At 38.6% G+C, this 19,892-nt stretch overlaps 1 protein-coding gene across 3 annotated transcripts; it reads right to left on the bottom strand.

Moving 5' to 3' along the window:
• Positions 1-5,615: 5,615 nt before the first annotated feature.
• Positions 5,616-19,531, bottom strand: IVNS1ABP (influenza virus NS1A binding protein; the record flags this gene model as incomplete). Of its 3 annotated transcripts, none has more annotated exons than XM_080699479.1 (13): positions 5,616-5,869; positions 7,580-7,753; positions 8,637-8,768; positions 8,947-9,073; positions 9,170-9,291; positions 10,007-10,231; positions 10,456-10,585; positions 15,163-15,291; positions 16,658-16,783; positions 17,046-17,219; positions 18,842-18,917; positions 19,039-19,208; positions 19,421-19,531. In XM_080699479.1, the coding sequence occupies 13 exons, from the start codon at positions 19,529-19,531 to the stop codon at positions 5,616-5,618; spliced, it is 1,950 nt and encodes a 649-aa protein (XP_080555605.1). The 3 variants fall into 3 exon arrangements, with proteins under 3 accessions (XP_080555605.1, XP_080555606.1, XP_080555607.1); XM_080699480.1 differs by having other exon boundaries at positions 15,184-15,291; XM_080699481.1 differs by lacking the exon at positions 16,658-16,783 and having other exon boundaries at positions 15,184-15,291.
• Positions 19,532-19,892: the final 361 nt, after the last annotated feature.

Below are 19,892 nucleotides of genomic sequence, written 5' to 3'. Positions count from 1 at the left end.
GTATATGTTCCTGGTCCCTTCCTCACTCTGCTTCGCAGCTCCTGAGTACTTCTCCTCTGCCACCACAGTGCAGCTTTGGACTGAATTTCTTGAAACCATGAGCCAAATTTTTTTTCTTCTCAGTGGTTCTTGTTGAATATTTTGATCACAGCAACAAAAAGGTTAAAGCATAGGCTTACCTACTGAAAAAGATAGGCTCTGCCTCTTCTTACAAAGTTTGACCTGAAAGCTCTGAGTTCGTCGTGTCCAGTGAAGAGCCTTTCACTAAATTCAAACTCCTTGGAATATGCCCGACCCCAAATATTGGCTTTCCTGGGGGCTTTAATAACATACACACCTGCATTGTAGAATTTCTATCTCTCTTCATTGTGTAGTATATATTTTTAAATTTTTTACTGGTGCATTGTTTTATACATCATAATGAAGCAAAAAAAACTTTAGACATAAATGCATATATAGTAGTGTATTTTTTAAATATCTCTGGCTATTGGTAAAAACAATTAGCCAACCCGGTGGTTGTAGGAATCCTTTCTAACTCCCATCTAATTTTGTTTGTAAACTGTATGTGACATGCCTTGAATTCTTGATGTTGAAAGCATTGAGGACAGATTCTTGAGAATTGCCTTATAAACCTAGATTAGGTGGTGAACATTCAAGTTGGCTGCTAGCTTGGTTCTTAGCCTGCAAACCAGTATTAATATCCTGGTTTTTAAGTTCTGCTTTTCTTCTCAGCCTCTGCAACTCTGTCACAGATTGTGAACTACATGAGCGCAGTACCAGGTCACCATGGTTACCTCATGTCACTTCTAGTGAGGTAAATATGGACATGTCCCTTCTTTAGTCTTCTTTCAAAGCTCGCAATCACTTTCTTTTAAGCTAGAAAGAGAAAACTGTTGTTGTAGAGCCACTGATGTGTTTGCTGTTCCTTCAGCTTCGGTTTTCAGAATGCTACGCTCGAGTCAGAGTACCCCAAGTGTGGCTTTCTTGGAGGCTTTAATACCATACACACCTGCACTGTGGAATTTCCGTCTCTTAATTCGCTGAGTGGTAGGCATGGAGCAGCAGTCAAAAGGCAGCCTTGAGCGTCTCAACACAGCATGATGCCCGAGATCCATCTACACTGCCTTAGTTCATTCTTCTTAGTCCCTGGTAATAGTCCATTGCAGTGGCTGTGCTAGTTTATTCATTCACCAGTTGGAAGGCTCCTCTGGTTTAGTTGTCAGTAGTTACGAATAAAGCCTGTCTATTCACATAGGGTTTTGTTTAGTAGTACTGGGAATGGAACCCAGAGGCATTCTACCTCTAAGTTACACCCCCAGCTCAGTTTTATTTTCTACTTTTAAACAGGGGAGGGTCTAAGTTGCTGATCCTAAGATCCTCCTATTTCAGCCTCCAAAGTCCTGGGATTACAGATTTGTGAACAGGTCCCACTTCATTTTGGTAAATACTCATGAATGGAATTATCAGTCAGAAATAACAGTCATTGTTTTTAGAGAGCCAATAGAATTTTGCAGTTCCTCTAGCAACTTGGAAGTTCCAAGTTGCTTTGCACCCTAACTAGAATTTGGTATAACTAATATTTATGTATCATTTGGGCTTTACATTCTCAATGACTTGTGTTTACTGGCCTTTTATTTACCTTTGGTAAAACATCTTGTTCAAAATTTTACATTTTAATATAGGCTTGTTGGGGCTGGAGGTGTAGCATAGTGGTGGGTGCATGGCCTGATTTTCACAAGGTTTCAACCCCGTACATACATGACCTAATGACTGAGCTTTTGCCCTCACTTTAAATAATCCCTAATAGTGTGGGGATGTTAACAGTACAGTTCAGGGCCGGGGGTGTCAGTCAGTGGTAGAGCACTTGCCTGAAGTGTGCAGAGCACTGGCGTGAATAAAACTCAGTTATTTTACTGGCCATTTGTGCTAATAAGTTAAAGAACCCTTCCTTGACAGTAAACTCCACTTGTTATTCAATGTATCATCTTAAGATTCTTGAGGAACTTCTGGTTTTATTATGAAGGATATTCGTACTTCATAGCAGTTATTCCTGTTTAGAGGCGGTGAACTTATGAGACACTCAGATGTGAACAGGACCACATATGTGGCTTGACCTTACCAAGAACTGAAGATGCACATGTGTTTGTTTTCCCTTTTCACTCAATTAACTTAACCTTATGTATTGTCTCATATTCTTCACCTTTTTTGGAACAAAGTAGGATACAAGTAAGTGACAAATACTATAGGTACTGACTTTGCTGTGACCCACACTCCTCTGAGGGCAAATATGAAGTCACAGAAATGTTCTATAGGACTCTCTCCTGCCTACTTAGACTTCTAAGCTCCAAAGCTGGGCATTGTGGCACATGCTTGTAATCCCAGTATATCGGAGGCCGAGACAGGAGGATCGCAGGTTCATGGCCAGCTTCAACCACTTAGTTAAGAGGCCCTCCGAAACTTAGTGAGGCCCTATTTCAAAATAATTTAAAAAATAGAGCTGGGGGTGTGGCTCAGAGATAAGAATGTCCCTGGGTTCCGAAAGAAGAGCCAGGCGTGATGGCGCATGCTTATAATCCCAGCATTCAGGAGGCTGAGACCAGAGGATCACAGTTCAGACAGCCTCAGATACTTAGGCCCTCTGCAGCTTAGTGAGACCCTGATTTAAAATAAAGAATAAAAAATAGGGCAGGGGTTGTAGCTCAGGTCGAATGCCCTTGGGTTCCATCCCCAGACCCGCAAAAAAAAAAAAAAAAAAGAAAAAAAGAATAAAAAGAATTTTAAGCTCCAGGGAGCTTATGGATTAAACACCTGATTTGTTAATTAAACATAGGGATAGAATTATATTCTATCCCTAATCCAGTTTTCCCCCCAAATGATTATGCAACAAGAACTCCAAAACATTCTGAATGATGACAAGATATATATACCATATTTGAAGCTAAAAAAGAAACAAAGCAGAACACTACCATTAAAAATCAAAGAAAGCTGGGTGTGGTGGCACACACTTGTAATCCCAGCATTTATGAGGCTAAGACAGGAAGATGTGGACAGCCTTAGCTACTTAGGCCCTTTGCAACTCAGTGCGACACTGTTTCAAAATAAAGAATAAAAATAGGGCTGGGGTATAGCTCAGAGGTAGAATGCCCTTGAATTCCATCTCTAATACCACACACACAAAACAAACAAAAAAACAAAACAAAACAAAAAAAAACCAGGGAAAATCCATGCTGGAGTATAGCCAATTATCTGGCTAATTAAAAGTAGATATTTTAGCCGGGCATGGTGGCACACACTTATAATCCCCGCGCTTGGGAGGCGGAGACAGGAGGATTGTGCAGGTTTACCCTGTTTCCAAAAATAAAAAAGTATAAAATAGGTCTGGGAGTGTAGCCCGGAGGTAGAAGGGCTTCCAGGAACCCCAGTACCCCCCCCAAAAAAAAGGTATTTTAATAATTTTGCTACTGTTTGAAAATCTACTTGTTTTACACACTACAAGTGACCAAGCAGGAATGGTGGTGCACACCTGTAATTACAGTACTTAGGAGGCCGAGACAGGAGTATTGCAGATTTGAAGACAGCCTCAGCAACTTAGCTAGACCTGGGTTCAATTCCTATTATTGAGGGGAGGAGGGCATAACAAGTAATCAGAAGTATGGTGTCATCAAAAGTACTTTTAAAGTATCATGAAACTCATGCTGATAAAACAATCCTCAGTTTTCTTCCTTGAAAAAAACCTCTTTTAGATGGATCAACACTTACTGGCTACTGAGCACTGTTTTTGTGTCCCTCTCCCCTGTATGGAAACTAATATCATGAAAATTAGCTATAATAGCTCTTTTAAAAACAAACATTACAACTTTAAAAAGCCTTCTCACCAGACTCTGTCTTGTCATCAGTGGTAATGCAGGAAAATGGACACAAAAACACCGTCACAGATTACTTGCATACAGCAATGTCACTTATGAAATGAGAAGTGATTTCAATGCTGAATCCTCAACTCAAACTTTATTTCCTTGTGCTGAATAGAACAAACACAGAGCCATATAGAGAACAGTCATCTTATTAGGCAAATGTAAATCTAAGCTGCTAAATTAGTTTTAGTCCAGAAACAAATCAGGGATAAGATGGTTAGTCAGGAACTACACAGTAGCCTGGAGAACCGATTTTCTTCCTTGGTGGTACTTCGTGAAACACATGAGAGAAATAAGATGGCAAAGTACCAGAGTACCAAAGTATTCCTAATTTTATTCCTAACCCGCACTGAATAGTCATCCTATGCCAGCTATTAGGTTCCTGTGTGCTTCATCTTCTAGGAGGAAAAAAAAACTCATATCAAACTTTTTTTTTTCGATTTAAGATGCCAGGTGAATATTTCTCACAAATAATTCAAGTTCATCCTCATTAGGAAAAAAAATCCCCCAAACTTAGCAGTGAATGAGTACAAGCAACAACTGGATATTAATCCCATAGCGCAAGGATTTCCTGCCAAGTACCTTTAATGTGTTTGCATCCACAGCAAGCATTAGGACGTGCATAATTTGGGCACCATAAATTAGGTGTGTAGCACTACATACTAGACATCAAATTATCCCATCCAGTAAGTTTATCCATATTATGAATAGAAAAACTGAACAAAAACATAATTCTGATAAAGACAAATCCAGTAAACCCACAAATCCAGTAAATAGTTTAAACTTCCATCGAGGGCTTCAATTTGATTGCTTGGTAATGATAAAAACAGAATTCAGATACTTTTGTTCTTTATTGCTATACATTATCTTGCTATATAAGCTATACCCTCAACAAATCAAATTACTTCAAGTGTTTTAAATATCAAATTTCATATATCATCACTATGTTACTGTTCAGCAACTCCATTCAAATAAACATTGGTACTACATTCTCCAAAGCAAAAAAAAAAAAAAAAATGCAGTGGAGGCAAATGCCTCCACGTTTGCATTCTGAGTATCTAGAAGAAGCGCCCCACTCCGCATCCTTTAAGACTGCCACTCTGCTTCACTAACTCGAATCTGCCAGATCTTACTTCAACAGGTAAAGCACTCTGCTGAGATATAAAAAGGTACAAAAAGGCAATCGTAAAAGATTAAATATCGGTAGGCATGTTAGCTTTAATAAAAAGAAAAATAGTCACTGTCATCTATTTAAATAATTATCTTTTGTTATAGAGTGTTCCAGTTATTGAAAAAGGGCCCTTAAAAAACCCAACTGCCTACATCTTGAAATCCTACCCTCTTGTCCCGAAACACATATTTGAGGGAAGAGTCGTTTAATGTGCAAATTGGCAAAACAAATGTAGAGGAGGGGACTTCTTGAAATGATGTGCCCAATCTGTTCCTGGTTTATTCTCTTACAATAGCAACTTCCAAAAAGTAAAGAACCAAAGAAGTTTTAAAAATACACAAAACAGACCTTCATCTTTGCATTCCTTTCCAAACACAAAAAGTATGTACAGCATGTTTAATAATATGCAATATGCAAAAGCTCTGTGTTGCTGTCCGCAACATCTATACCCACCCACCCTCCTTATTCACAAGTGTACCTCTACTAAACACAATTACATCACTAAGCCTGTTAGTTGGAGAGGGTCAAATTAGTTAAAACTGGAAAATCTTGGTATAAGGGCTCCACTCATTTGACTCAGCGTTATAGACTTCTACCGTGTTCAGAAACTCATTGCCATCGAATCCCCCCACAGCGTAGATGGTGCTCCCTACAGTTGTGATCCCAGCGTTGCTCCGCGGTGACGTCATGTTTCCCATCATCTTCCACTCATTTCTGGTTGGATCATACATCTCCACACAACTGATGGCATGAGACCCATCAAAGCCACCACCTACAAACAGTTTTCCTAAAAGAGAAATAAATGGAACAGGTTAAATCTAGAGGCTAAAGTATAATAAGGAAAAAACTCTAGGTCTGTTTGGTCTTTTTGTTTTTGTTTGAGATGAGATCTTGTTATGCTGCCCAGGCTGGTCTTGAACTCCTGGACTCAAAGGATCCTTCCCCTGCCGGGCGTGGTGGCGCACACTTGTAAACCCCGCGCTTGGGAGGCAGAGACAGGGGTATCGCGCCAGCCGTGCTGGCTTAAGAGACCCTGTTTCCAAATAAAAATATAAAATAGGTCTGGGAGAGTAGCCCGGAGGTAGAAGGGTTTCTATGAACCCCAGTACTGCCAAAAAAAAAAAAAAAAAAAAAAAATCCTTCCCCTGCCTCAGCCTCCCTCCTGTGTTAGGACTGCAGGTACAAGACACTTTGCCCATCTAAAGTCTATTACTTTAAAAACACAAAACAGTGGTTTTAAAGTAGAAATGCCTGTTTATCTTGTCAAAAGTATGTATTAAATATGCCTTCTCTCTAGAAGGTAAGAATATAAAATGGGTAAAATGGATAAAAACCCACACTCCAAAGTAGAATTTGGCAACTTCAAAGGTGTGTGTGTGTGGGGGGGGGGGGGGGTAGAATCTAAATTACAAAGTCTAATTCTTATTCCAGTTCATTGTGGTAGTTGCTCCAAGCCAGTAGGCTACTATGTCTACACACTTAAGCTTTCCCCAATGAGTCATGAGTCTTCTAAGTTCAGCTTTGTCTAAAAAATGAGGCTAACTAAATGTTTACAATTATAGAATTAGATACTAAGTAAATCAATAAAATGGATGTGGAGAGAAAGTTGTGTCTACACAAAGTTTAATGTTTTAAAAAGACATTAAATAGTCTAAGGGTCATATTTCCAATTAAGTGTGAAGTAGACAAATTGGAAAAGACACAGACCTTCATTTACTTTGATTTGAAACGAAACTCTTAAGTTACCACTCACCATATGAACAGGGAAGCCAGGCGTTGTGGCGCAAGCTTGTAATCCCCACGCTTGGGAGGCTGAGACAGGAGGATCACACAGGTTCAAAGCCAGCCTTAGCTACTTAATGAGGCTCTCAGCCACTCAGTGAGACCCTGTTTCCAAATAAAATATAAAATAGGTCTGGGAGTATAGCCCGGAGGTAGAAAGCTCCTGGGTCCCCCCGCCAGTACCATAAAAAATAAAATAAAATAAATAAATAAAACAAAGACAGGGAAACTCGAAATCCACAATAATACAGTATTAGGTATGGGTATGGAAGGTTATGGAAGAAAATGATTTGCAACTTTATTAAATATACTTATCAAGAGATTGGCAATGCTGGGTGCAATGTTGCATCCTGTAATCCCTGCTACTTGGAGGATTCTAACTTGGAGGCCTGCCTCAGAAACTAACAAGACCTTTTCTCAAAATAAAATAAAAAGAGCCAGGGAGGTAGCTCAGTGGTAGAGCACCCGAGAAGCCCTGTGTTTGATCCCCAGTACCACAAAACTTAATGCAAGTTAGGTGTCAAGTATTGAGTCTCTGATTAAATTAGACAAAAACTTCTAAAGCATATACACCCAATCCTCATTTCATCAAAAACATGGTTGCTGTTTCTCAAATCTTAATTATACAACAGTCACTACCACAGACATTTTCTTAAATTTTAAAACAAACCCTGGCCCCCACCTAGCCTTCGCCTCTCCAAAGCTCAGCACTTACCGTCAAGAACAGCCACTCCAGCCCCTCGCCTAGCCACATTCATGGGTGCCAGTAAAGTCCAGGTGTTATTCTCAGGATTGTAACGTTCTACTGTGTTCAGACAGTTCCAAGACTCTGCACCTCCAATTATGTACAAATAACCACCAAGTTCACAGACTGCAGACTGGTGTCTACCTGTAAAATGAAGTCAAACAGAGATCATCCTCCAGCTACTGAAACTGCACCGAGTGCTGTTGATTCATAGGTAGGTCTTCCCTCCCCATATCCCTTTCCATTACTGTTATTTCTCCTCTTCTATCTGAAGTCTTTTTGATCCCAATTTCTTTCTAGTTCCCACATACAAGAGAAAACATGACCTTTTACTTTCTGAGACTGGCTAATCTCACAGCATAATAGTCTATAGTTCCATCTATTTCCCTGCAAAAGATATGATTTTTTTTGTGTGTATGGTACTGGGGTAGAACCCAGGGTTTTTTTTCTACCTCCGGGCTATACTCCCAGACCTATTTTATATTTTATTTGGAAACAGGGTCTATCTAAGTTGCTGACAGCCTCACTTAAATAGCTGAGGCTGGCTTCGAACCTGCGCGATCCTCCTGTCTCCGCCTCCCAAGTGCTGGGGTTACAAGCATGTGCCACCACGCCTGGCTAATTTGTTTTTTTATGTATGAATAAATTTCTACTATGCATACACAACACAGTTTCACAACCAATTCATCCGTTGATAAATAGGCTGACTCCATAGTTTGGCTATTGTGAATTTTACTGCTATAAACATGAATATGCCTGATTACTCTGTATTACATGTAATACACACACACACACACACACACACACACACACACACACACACACACACGTATGTATGTATGTATACTTCAGTTCCTTTGGAAAGATAACCAGTAGCGATACAACTGGGTCATAAAGTGTTTTCATTCCTGTCTTCTGAGGAGCCTCCAAACTGATCTCCATAGTGGCTATACTAACTTGCAAAATTGTATATACTCCACATTGATTCACAGGTAGGTCTTTAAAAAAGAAAAAAAAATCAACTTACGAATGTTAAGAGGAGCACAGCTTGTCCACGACTTTGTTATAGGATCAAACACATCACAATTCTTCAGTCCTTTTTGACCATATGGATCAGAGCCACCAACAATGTACAATTTTCCATCGAGAGCACACACTCCTATGTAAGTGTAAAACAGCTATAAATTGATAACTTAATTACCATATTTAAATACTACATCTCAGGAGCTGGTCTGGCTTAGCTGTAGAGTGCTTGCCTAGTCTGCAAAAGGCCCTGGGTTTGATCCCCAACATCACAAAAATAAATCATGGCTATCTCAAGTAATAGTGTCATTTACCTGCATTACAACGGTTAGTTCTCAACTCTGGAACGGGAGTCCAGTCATCAATGCTTGGATCATACATCTCTCCACAACTGAGATCATCTGAGTGGCCATTCGATCCACCGACCACGTAGAGCTGACCCTGTACCAAAGGGAGAGATGACAATATATCCACATTCTGGAGTTATGAAAGAACAAAGGCTAAGCATAGGTCATTTCTGCAACAAAATGTGCTTACCATGAGCACAGCCATTTGAAATCGAGCTCTTGGTGTTCTCATGGGAGCAAGAAAGGACCAGTGATCTGTATGTGGATCATAGCATTCAACTGTTCGAAGACATTCCTCTCTGTTATAGCCACCTGTTAAAAGAACCACAGGTTTATGTTTAAAATACTACAACGGGCCAGGGTTTCTAGTCTAGAATGGTGTTAAGTAATGTGCTCAATATGAAAAAGTTGATTTTTTTTAGCTGAATGACTGTAATAATAAATTGCTTACTTGGCTTAAAGTATGGGGGAGAAAAATTTAAGCACATTATGGGTTTTTTTTTGGTACTGGGGTACTAAGGATTGAACCCAGGGAAAATTGTGCCTCTGAGCTACACGCCTAGTCCTATTTTATTTTTTAGTTTGAAACAGGGTCTAGGTTGCTGAGGTTGACCTCAGATCTGTGATTCTCATGTCCTTGGCCTCCTAAGTATTGGGATTATAGGCATTGACCACACCTGGCCCACTCGTTTTTTTTTTCCCTTCTTCTTTTTTCAACACAGGAACAGGCTAGGGATATGGATCAGTGGTAGAATATTTGCCTGGCATGCACCAGGCCTTAAGTTCAAAATACACACACACACACACACACACACACACACACACACACACACACACACAACACACACTTCAAAAAAATTAGAAATGAGATTGACCTAAAGGGTTATGAATACTTAATAATATTTATTTCTCTGTCATCTTGGAATACTATGGAGGGAGGAAAAGATATTAAGCCCTCTCTCCCCAATTCTACATGCCACAAGCACTATCAATTTACAGGATTAGCCAGTGAAGTGCTTGTTCTTACCTGCAGCTATGAGTTTGCCATTCATCTCTGCTGTCCCCAGGCCTGATCGTGCGTACTGCATGGGAGACATGGGCTTTTCGATTAGCTCATCTGGTTGCATCTCAAAGCTTAAACTCTTAACTAGTTTTGGAGTACTTGTTGGTGAGCTCTGTGGGCTGTTTCGCCCGTGAAGGAAAATTACACAGAATACACCATCCAGCACAGCCAGGCACAGGTAAGTGTTATCTGTAAGCACAAGAGTTTTATGTTTAAGATGTGATTATTAATATTTTTGATTGTTAAAGGGTCTTGGATTCCAGTCTCCAGATCCCAGGCTGGAATATTCTGCTAAGTTTTTCCAAATTTAATTACTTCTGAAATTTTCCTTAGTCAATTTAAGAGTATTAAATTGACAAAATTCCTTAAAAAAGATAAGCTGAAAACAAACCTAGCCTGTGTCATGTACTTACTTGAAGTCTTTTCCGACGCAATGATTTTCCATTCGTGCTTAGGGCTTTGAACTGTAGCGTTAGGAGAAGAGAGACATCCAGTGGAGCTGCTACTTATCTGCTTATGGCCATTCTCACGTGGTGGCTTTTTCTGCAAAATCAAAAGGTAGCTACAGCAACCTAGCCAAAGACCGTGCCTGGTGTACCTTTGTTCCTGAGCTAGTCCGCAACACTGCCAAAACACTGAGTATCTTCCACCTATGTAAGACACTTAGAGCACACTAAATTTAACACAAACCAAGGCTTACCAATTGATACAAATTACTGCCATACTTCCATCTCTGCTTAGAAATGACACAACTATACCTACACAATAGTTCTGGTCAGTAAAAGCTCAGCTTAAACAATCCAAAACACACACTACAAGGCTAGGATTGTGGCTCAATGGTAGAGCACTTGCCTAGCATGCACAAGGCACTGGGTTTAATCCCAGCAGCACTGGGTGGTTGTGGGGGTTGAAAAGACATTCTATAGGACCAAATAGCCGAATGATACCTCAGTAGAAGGGGGAAGCAACCTATAATCCACACAAGCTTAAATATTCTTTACACTGACTCTCCCCAAGATGTTAAATATTTAAAGTGTTAACACATATTTAAATGTGTTAACTGAGTGATTACATTTAACACACTATCTCCATGAACTGTCAAACCTAACTAAACCGTATATAATGGTGTCCTTCGCACAATGGAAGCGGAAAGTGAGTAGGCACAGTCATCTAGTTGCTTTCGAAAGCATTTAACAGGAAAAGTGGCAGTAACAAAGACTTCAAGATATTTTTTAGGACTGTCTTATAGGTATTATATACTCTAGACAAAACTACACAAAATACAGAAATTTCAAAAATGACCAGAAAGGAAACAATACTAAAAAAAAAAAAATTCACAAATAGAATATATTGGAGTAAGCCGGGCATGGTGGCGCACGCTTGTAATCCCCGCGCTTGGGAGGCAGAGACAGGAAGACTGCTCAGGTTCGAAGCCAGCCGCGCGCGCTGGCTTAGGAGACCCTGTCTCCAAATAAAAATGTAAAAATAGGTCTGGGAGTGTACTTCCAGGAACCCCAGTACCACAAAAAAAAAAAAAAAAAAAAAGAATATACAGGAGCACTAACAGACAAATGAGTAAAGCTGCTCATTTCCAACAGATTCTAAAAGAATTCATGCATGTGTTCTCCTGTTTGAGCTTCCTTCTCAATGGCTTCCTTCCAACTACTTCAGCCTTTGTCCTTCCCAAGGGCTGTGATCACACCAGAGCCAGGAACACCCTGAGAGGGGCTGCCAAGGGGCAGGTGGCACCTTCAGACCCAGCCCACTTCTGGCTCCAGGGCTAGACTATAGGGGTAGGTAAGCTTTCTAATGTAAACTTCATTGCTAGTAGATCAAAAAGACAGATAACAATACAGAAAAAGATCTGATAGCTACTTGAAACTTTAAAAAAAATATCAAGTTATTTTTAACTTAAAAAAAAAAACTATCAAGTTAGGTCTGGACCATTCACATCAAGTGTAGCTGCAGCATACTTGGGTGATTTGAAGAAAAGGCAGGGAATATACGATGTCAACGATTATCATTAAGCTCCATTTAGACCTCTAAATATTACTTTATTGACATCATCTCTTTTAATCCAGTGAAGGTAGATTACATTGCCTCAAAAAATATACAAACAAAAAATATGGTTAATAATTGACCTCATTTGCTATTAGGAATTACAAGGTACATAAAAACCCCATCCTAATCTGTGGAAAGAAGGGGTCCAAAGTACCACAAATGAACAATGTGACACTAAAAGGCTTTACTGCAGTCAAACTGATCTAATATATACTATAACAGAGAAAGAATGTGGAAGAGAAAGGCGCTGTAAGATTGAAGATTACTACTGTTATATAACAGGCCTAATACAGAAGCCTTGGTTAACTCCTCCATCCGCACAGCATCTATCCCTAACCTTATTTTGCATAACCTCCTGGTGAAGGATTGGACATCGTTTCTACAATCTATTGTGCCTCCAACCTTTTTTCTTCTTTAGGTAGTTTTCCCAACATGATTAGATTCTAATCATGATTTTCCCCCTCAATGTTCCTACCTTTCTAATGGCCTTTTCTCAACTCCCTTTTCCTATTCCTGAAGCCTAATGTGTGGCCCCAAATCCTTTCTACTTCATGATCTATATTCAGAGTAACACATCCTAACTAGTCACACATATCAGAATTTCACTCATTCTCAAATTCTCTTTTCCCAAATCTTCCTAAACAATCACTAAGGCCTACTATCTTGACCTTTGTACATAGCTTTTTATAGACATAAATAGAATCCATTATTCTCCTTCATCCCCTTAGATTAAACCCTCATTTTTTAAAACACGAACTAGTATTGCAATAATTTATAAATTGGTCTCACAAGTTTTAATAATCCTTGTGGCCTGGCTATAAAAATAAGGAGAGTACAGGGCAATAACTGTGCAAAGTTCAAACACATACCTGTTGGGATCCCAGTCTAGAGATCACCACCTAACATCCATTTGTTTAAAAATATGATTATCATACAAACCTTGGCTAAATAAATACTAATTTACTCAATCTCTCACTGCTTGACTATTGTTCAGTTTTCCCATTACTAAAGTTGTGAAATCTGTTCATTTTACTCTAGTCTCACCTGAATTCCTCTTGCTGCTCATGGGATAAAGCCCCATTCAGGTAGCATTTACCAGCTTTTCGAGACTTATGACCTCCAATAACAGCATCTGTACTTAGATAACCTTTGCTGGCTAGCCTGTCTCCATCTGCTGTACAAATGCCTGATATCTCAGACTGCTCAAGTGTTGCCCCTCTGTGAAATTTCTTTGGCTTTTCACCTAGTCAGCACTATGCCCTCCTCTTTGGTCTTTTGTAGATACTTTTTATAAGTCTATTATTTTGCCTACTCTAATAAGGTCCTACAAGTAGAAACTCTCTCTTACACATTCTGTATCCCCATGTCAAACATCACAATCGGCTACTTATCAGGCATTCAACCTTTGCTTGTGAAGTGCCTTAAGGGGTTTTGGGATGTAACTAAAATGGTAGACCACTTGCCTAGCAAGCTCAAGACCTTGGGTTCAATCCCCAGTGCCACAGGAAAAATGTACTGTAAAAATATAACTTAGGAAGCCAGGCGTGGTGGTGCACATTTGTAATCCCAGTACTTGGGAGGGCTGAGACAGGAGGATCACAGGTCGAAGCCAGCCTCAGCAATTTAACAAGGCTTTCAGCAACTTAGTGAGACCCTGTTTCAAAAAAAAAAAAGCTCTGGAGGGTGTAGCCTGCCTGGAAGGAGGCCACTAGATTTCACCCCAAGTACCACATACAAAAAAAGTGTTGTAAAAATAAAAATAAAACTTGGAATATGTTTATTCAAAATAGACAAAATGATCATAGTTCTCAACCAATTCAAAACCAAATATCTTTTAGAAATATATTCCACCACTAGCATCACAGGACACCAGAATGCTAACATCTGATAACCATATACATTATTTCTGAATCTGCCATTTACTTTCTTTTCTTTTCTTCTTCTTCTTTTTTTTTTACCCTGGGGATTCAAACTTGGGACATTCTACCTCCATCTCTTTTTATTTTGAAATAGGGTTCTCTAAAATAAGAAAAAAGAAAAAACAGGATCTAAGTTGGTGAGGCTTCATCCACCCATCTCAATCTTCCACATACTGGGATTACAGAGGTATGATATGTGCACAGCTTGTAGTACTTTACTAATTCTTATAGGAAACACTCCCTTAATCTGGGTTGACTCCACAGCTCATCATTTACAAATATACGTACTATATGTCCAGTTACATAACTGGATATACAGTATATATGCATGTCCAGATTCAAACAGGCAAACTACTTTGCTAGAAGTTAGGACAGTGACTGCCTATGAGGCAGTGTAGGGCAGTGACTGGGAAAGGATAAAAGGAAGGTTTCAAGGACACAAGAAATCTTTTCTTCTTCATGTAGGTTCTTTATGGGTCTAGGGATGTGGCTCATTGGTAGTGTGTGCCTAGTACATGCAAGGTGGTTTCACCCAAAGCACTGCCCAAAAAATAAATAAAACTGCATAGTTTTCTATATGCTACTTGTCCATGAACTAAAATAGTTTATGTATGCTCACCCACTAAATGTAGGGGAAAATGAAATTGGATTTTATAAAAGGCCAAGTGGCTCAACAATGGAACTATGTTTTAATTTTTTTTGCTCAAGAAGAATCTAGATTAAGTTGTAACATATGATCGACCACTTCTAAGTTTATTAGTAATTACAGAAACATCCAAAACTCCTTTTATAGCCATCAAGAATTTATGACTCCTTCTGTGTCTTTAAATTGGGTCTTATTAGTCATGCTTGTTGCAAACAACTATTTTTCAGTTTGACCCAAAACTAATTTCTATACTGCTTCATTTGCTGTCCCTTTTTCACTACTTGTAAATCTCTCTTTATAAGAGAAGAATCTAAATAAGGTTTACTAACTTCTTGAATTAACTTCATGTGGCAAAATTCTAGTAACTCTGGGATATGCTTGTTTTCTCCCAGAAATGTTTCTGTCCAATTATACCAATAAATTTGTCCACTTTCCTCTGTTAAAGGAAAATTTAAGGATGCTATAAAACTCTCCATATTTTAACCTGAGGTTACCTCAGACTGTGCATTGTGTACCTGCACAAACTGAATGTGGTCATCATCACTGCCAAACACCTCAGCCTGTCCATCTAGTAGGTTCCCATCAAGCAGCTTGTGATCAGCTGAGTAGTACAAGGTTTGAACCTGCAAAACAGCAACAGAACACCCATGTGGCTACTGTCACCATGGCTACTCCGCTAGTATGCAGATTACACAAGGCCTCAAGGTAACCTCCAGTGTGCTTCTTGACATCTTACTCTGGCAGGATTCCGAAGTAAAGAAAAATACATGTCATGGCGGTAAAAATTTAAAAAGCAAAAACAAAAAAAAAACCAAACCAGATACAAAATCTTCCAGTACTGACTGAAGACTCCTTGGCTTCACTGGCTTGAAAGAAATCTTCATTTTCTCATAGCTTCTATTATATAACATTAAAAAAAGGCACCAGTACAATATATAAACTCTTAAGGAATATACATATTTACAATAAAATCCTAAGTAGTTTACACCTTGAAGATAATTGGTTTGATGTGCATAAAACAAACTTCACTCCTGTGGGCAATGTCAAGAAGAACAGATAAAGAAAAAACAAATGAAAAATTCATGCAGGCCGTAGTTATTTTCCTTCACAGACGCAAATACATGGCAAATGCATCTGGTTTTCAAGTGGGAAATCACAGAACGGAAAGGTCATCTGTTAGCCTCGCTAGCACTAATGACAACGGAGTTTTTATAGGTCGAACAGATTTTCTAAGCCTCCAGTGATTCTGAAAGGCTTCTGTGGAGTGATGAACTCAAAGTTACTCCACTACTCCGCCTGAGTATTTTTAACTGCAATCATTTCTCCATCAATTTTGTTTTCCTTGTATAATTTTTAAAAAGTAGTCTAAGTGAAGTGAGAAACTATATGCATGAACAACACCATTGAAAAACACAAAGCTTTAGAGATAAGAATCCTGTAAAGGAGTAAACACCATTAAATCATCATCGTTCTCTGCCCACAGCGGATTTTTCTTAGGAGAACTGGGGCAGGACTGCTGCTTCTTTACGTGTCAATACACTTGAGGTTTCTTCTTGTTTCTTCAGTCTTGGGTATCCTAGTTTTGTTAATAAACCTATGGGGAGATAAACCAATGGGGAGGAACAACCATTAGAAGCTTTACCTACTTGTCAAATTTAAAGCAAAACCTGTGAAGAAAAATTAAGAATCTACAGAAAATTTCAGTACCACCTCCCATTTCTAAAGCAAATTACATGCTACTTTAAAGAAAGTTAACAGCACATAATAAGCAAGGAAAAAAAAAAAAAAAAAAAAGAAAAGCAGAAGACCAAACTGAACAGTTCATTCAGCTCACCTGGACACCCCCCCTGTTTCTCAGCTTAGGGGTACCTATAGCAAAATTTAAATTCTTTAGGGTCATGGTTACAAAATAAAAGTGAATGGGAATCCTTCATGTTATAGCAAAATAACTTTTAAGAACGGTTGAATCCCATTTACTTTAAAACTAACCTCTTCCATCAGCTCTTCCAGACTGTCTCCACTCTCCCAGATGCTACGCTGCACCCAGTTGATTACCTTTGTGTACAATTTGCCATTGCTGGGCAGGCAAACGTTGTCTTCAAGCATTACCTCCAACTAGAGGTGGGAAACAACAGAGACAGACCAGTGTTGAGATGCTAGTTCTCAGCCTAATTCTCAATTACATAATAAAGTTGGTAGACCTTGCATTCCACACATTTACTCTAATTTGCAAGGAAAATAGTCACCAAAAACAAGGAAAGCAAACAAATTGGTAGGTAGGTACACCCACTAGGCAGCCATGGGTTGTATGTGCTACGCTGCTAAGAATAACAATAATTTCAATATATTCATGTTTTCATAACCACTGTTACCTTACCTTTAGTCGTGGAAGCTTAAGAAATTCCTCCTCTTCTGAAATTTGTAACAAATGCTCCTGAATATAAGCATCGACCTTATTCAACAAACGAGAGTCTCCCATACAACTTGCAAAATTTCGGTAAGAGATGCAGCTGGTAACATCCATTCTAGATAGTAAATAATCTCCACAAACCTTGGCAAGAAAACATACATGTACCAATATTTACCTGTTTTTTATTCAATAAATATTTAATGTTCAATATGTAAGAACTATGTGAAGCTATAAAGATAAATTAAAAATCACTATCTTAATAAAACAAACCTAACAGTGGGAACAACACATGTCCAAATGTTAAGCATCAAGGAATGCCCTCACAAATGTCTACGTTTTTAAGGAACGGAACAACAATTTCAAATGCTATGTATACTCAGATAAATATTTTCAACTATGAAAGGCAGTTCTCTAAACTGGGAATGACACTGATGTTTAGTGCAGATAGAAGTAGCTAAGATGCTGCAAAGTTTCATAGTGTTTTTTGGCTAGAGCAAAAAACACTATGAAACTACAGCAAGGAGAACCTGGAATGCTACACTCTGGAGTATGTGCTATAAATCTTAAAAATTTTTAGCAGAAGTGGCACTGAAGGGAAGGCCAGTAAACTACTTTTTCTAATAGGGCCAGCTAATATTAGGCTTGTGGGCCAAACAGTCTATATCACAACTACTCAATCCCGTCACTACAGCTGGAAGGCAGCCATGGGTTGTATGTAAACGAATGTACATGGCTGTGTTCTGATTTACAAAAACAGGCAAGCTGGCCTATGGCAGTTTACTGACTTCTTGCATTAGAAGATTAAATGCCCCCCCCCCTTATGAATTAAGCACTCCTCAAGTGCAGGAGATTCTAGACAGAGCACCTTTTAAAGAGAATCAAGGATATAATTTATGTGATTAACTCTTGGGAAAAGCAAATGAGCATTTTAAGTCATGCTACCAGAGACGGTCAACATAACACTTCAACTCCTTACCAGATTTCAGTGGCTTTACTCTGGGGTGAACATCCTTTTTTTTTTTTTTTTTTTTTTTTGAAAATGTGCTCAGCCTAAAAGGCCTAATAAGATCATTAAGCTCTGGCAAAACTTAAGTTCTGTGGTTTCATGTTAGCTACCTCATAGTTACAGTGTAATTAGTGCCACTTAATGAATATTATAAAAATATATCACCCCAAACTAGATGTAGCCCTTTTTATATAAATATTTTTGTAATGGTATTTTTCATCCCCACAGAAAAAGCACTGGTTTTTCAAGGAGGAAAACATATATTTTGAAATAAAATTAGAGAGAAAAAAAATCATTAAAAAAAAAAGTAAAAGAAGCCAGGCGTGGTGGCGCACATTTGGAATCCCTGCGCTTGGTAGGTGGAGACAGGAGCACGCAGGTTCAAAGCCAGCCATGCTGGCTTAGGAGACCCTGTTTCCAAATTTTAAAAAGTATGAAATAGGTCTGGGAGTGTAGCCCGGAGGTTGAAGGGCTTCCAGGAACCCCAATACCACCAAAATAAATTAATTAATTTTCAAAAAAAAAGAAGTAGAAGAAAAAAATAACATGCCTACTTTGCCACAGAAGATTGTTAAAAGAGCAAGATTAGCCCAAATTACCTTCCTGTGATCTTGCTACATTACATGTTCAGTTTTGGGAGTGGAAGGGCATTTTCAAGTTCTTGAGACTAACAAAATGTTTTATGACAACTTATGTATTCTTATTACACAAATCCCCTAGCAATGGTCACCCTTTTACATTACTTCTGATACTCTACCTGCTTTACTCGGTCCATCTTTAGCTTTTTTGCTGCAGAATAAACATCTTTCACTAATTCTTTATCAGCCTTCAACCTATTAAAAGAAAAAGGTTCTTTATATTTATGACAGAAAGGGCTAATACCAGATAACTGTATCTAGAAAGACTTAAAAGTTCCTGGTGGTATTTCCTAGTGATATGGTTTAAAGTACTTACTGAGCAGTGTAGGCATAATTCAACAAGACTTCAACAGCTTCTGGATTGAGATCATCAAATTTAACATGAGAAACCCCATGAGGATCACTATCGCTATTAAAGATTTCAAATAAGTAGGGACTGCAGCAAGCCAGTACTGCTCTGTGTGCTAACATCTCATGGCCACAGACCTGAAATTATAAAAAATTAAAATTATATAAGTATTTGTAGACTATGTACTTCTCTTTATTACTACATCAGCCTCTTTTATCTTAGATTTCCAGGTAAAGCATTCTTTTTAAAAGCCATTTCTATGGAGGAGAGGAACAAATCCAAGAATTGACAGCTTTTAGTAAATGATCTTTTTAGTGATAAAAGATTGATTCCGTAAAGTTTTAAATACCTGAAGTCGAACATCACAGAACTGGCCACTTTTCCTCAGGGCATTTAATTTGGCAACAGAAGACTCAATGAAATTTTCATCTTCAAACATGAGATATCCATTGGGAATCATTTTTTCTTATAAATTTGGCTAAATACCAGAAAGAGAACTAAGTTATTTTGCTTGCAAACAATGTTCTTAAAAAATTCTACCTTAAAGAATAACATAGGACCTTTATTCTCAAATTCTATCCTAACAACACATAAAACTGGCTGAAACAATACTGGTGCTGAATGTTCAAGTCTCCGCACCCCCACACTTTGTTCAGAGGGCTCTTTAAGGATTCATAAAATAGTGGGATCTCAGTAACTTAAGCCAGACTTTCATGCCTATATATTAGATATTAGCATATTCATTCCCAAGGAAGGAAATGAAACTTCATCCGCCCAAACTCATACAGCAAGCATCGTAAAACGCCTGGAAGGATGTGAAG

The sequence above is a fragment of the Muscardinus avellanarius genome (genome assembly GCF_963383645.1).
Source record: "Muscardinus avellanarius genome assembly, chromosome: 7".
In the NCBI taxonomy this organism is placed as follows: domain Eukaryota; kingdom Metazoa; phylum Chordata; class Mammalia; order Rodentia; family Gliridae; genus Muscardinus; species Muscardinus avellanarius.
Note: the sequence above shows the minus strand (reverse complement) of the source record. Positions and strands in the feature narration are given on the sequence as shown.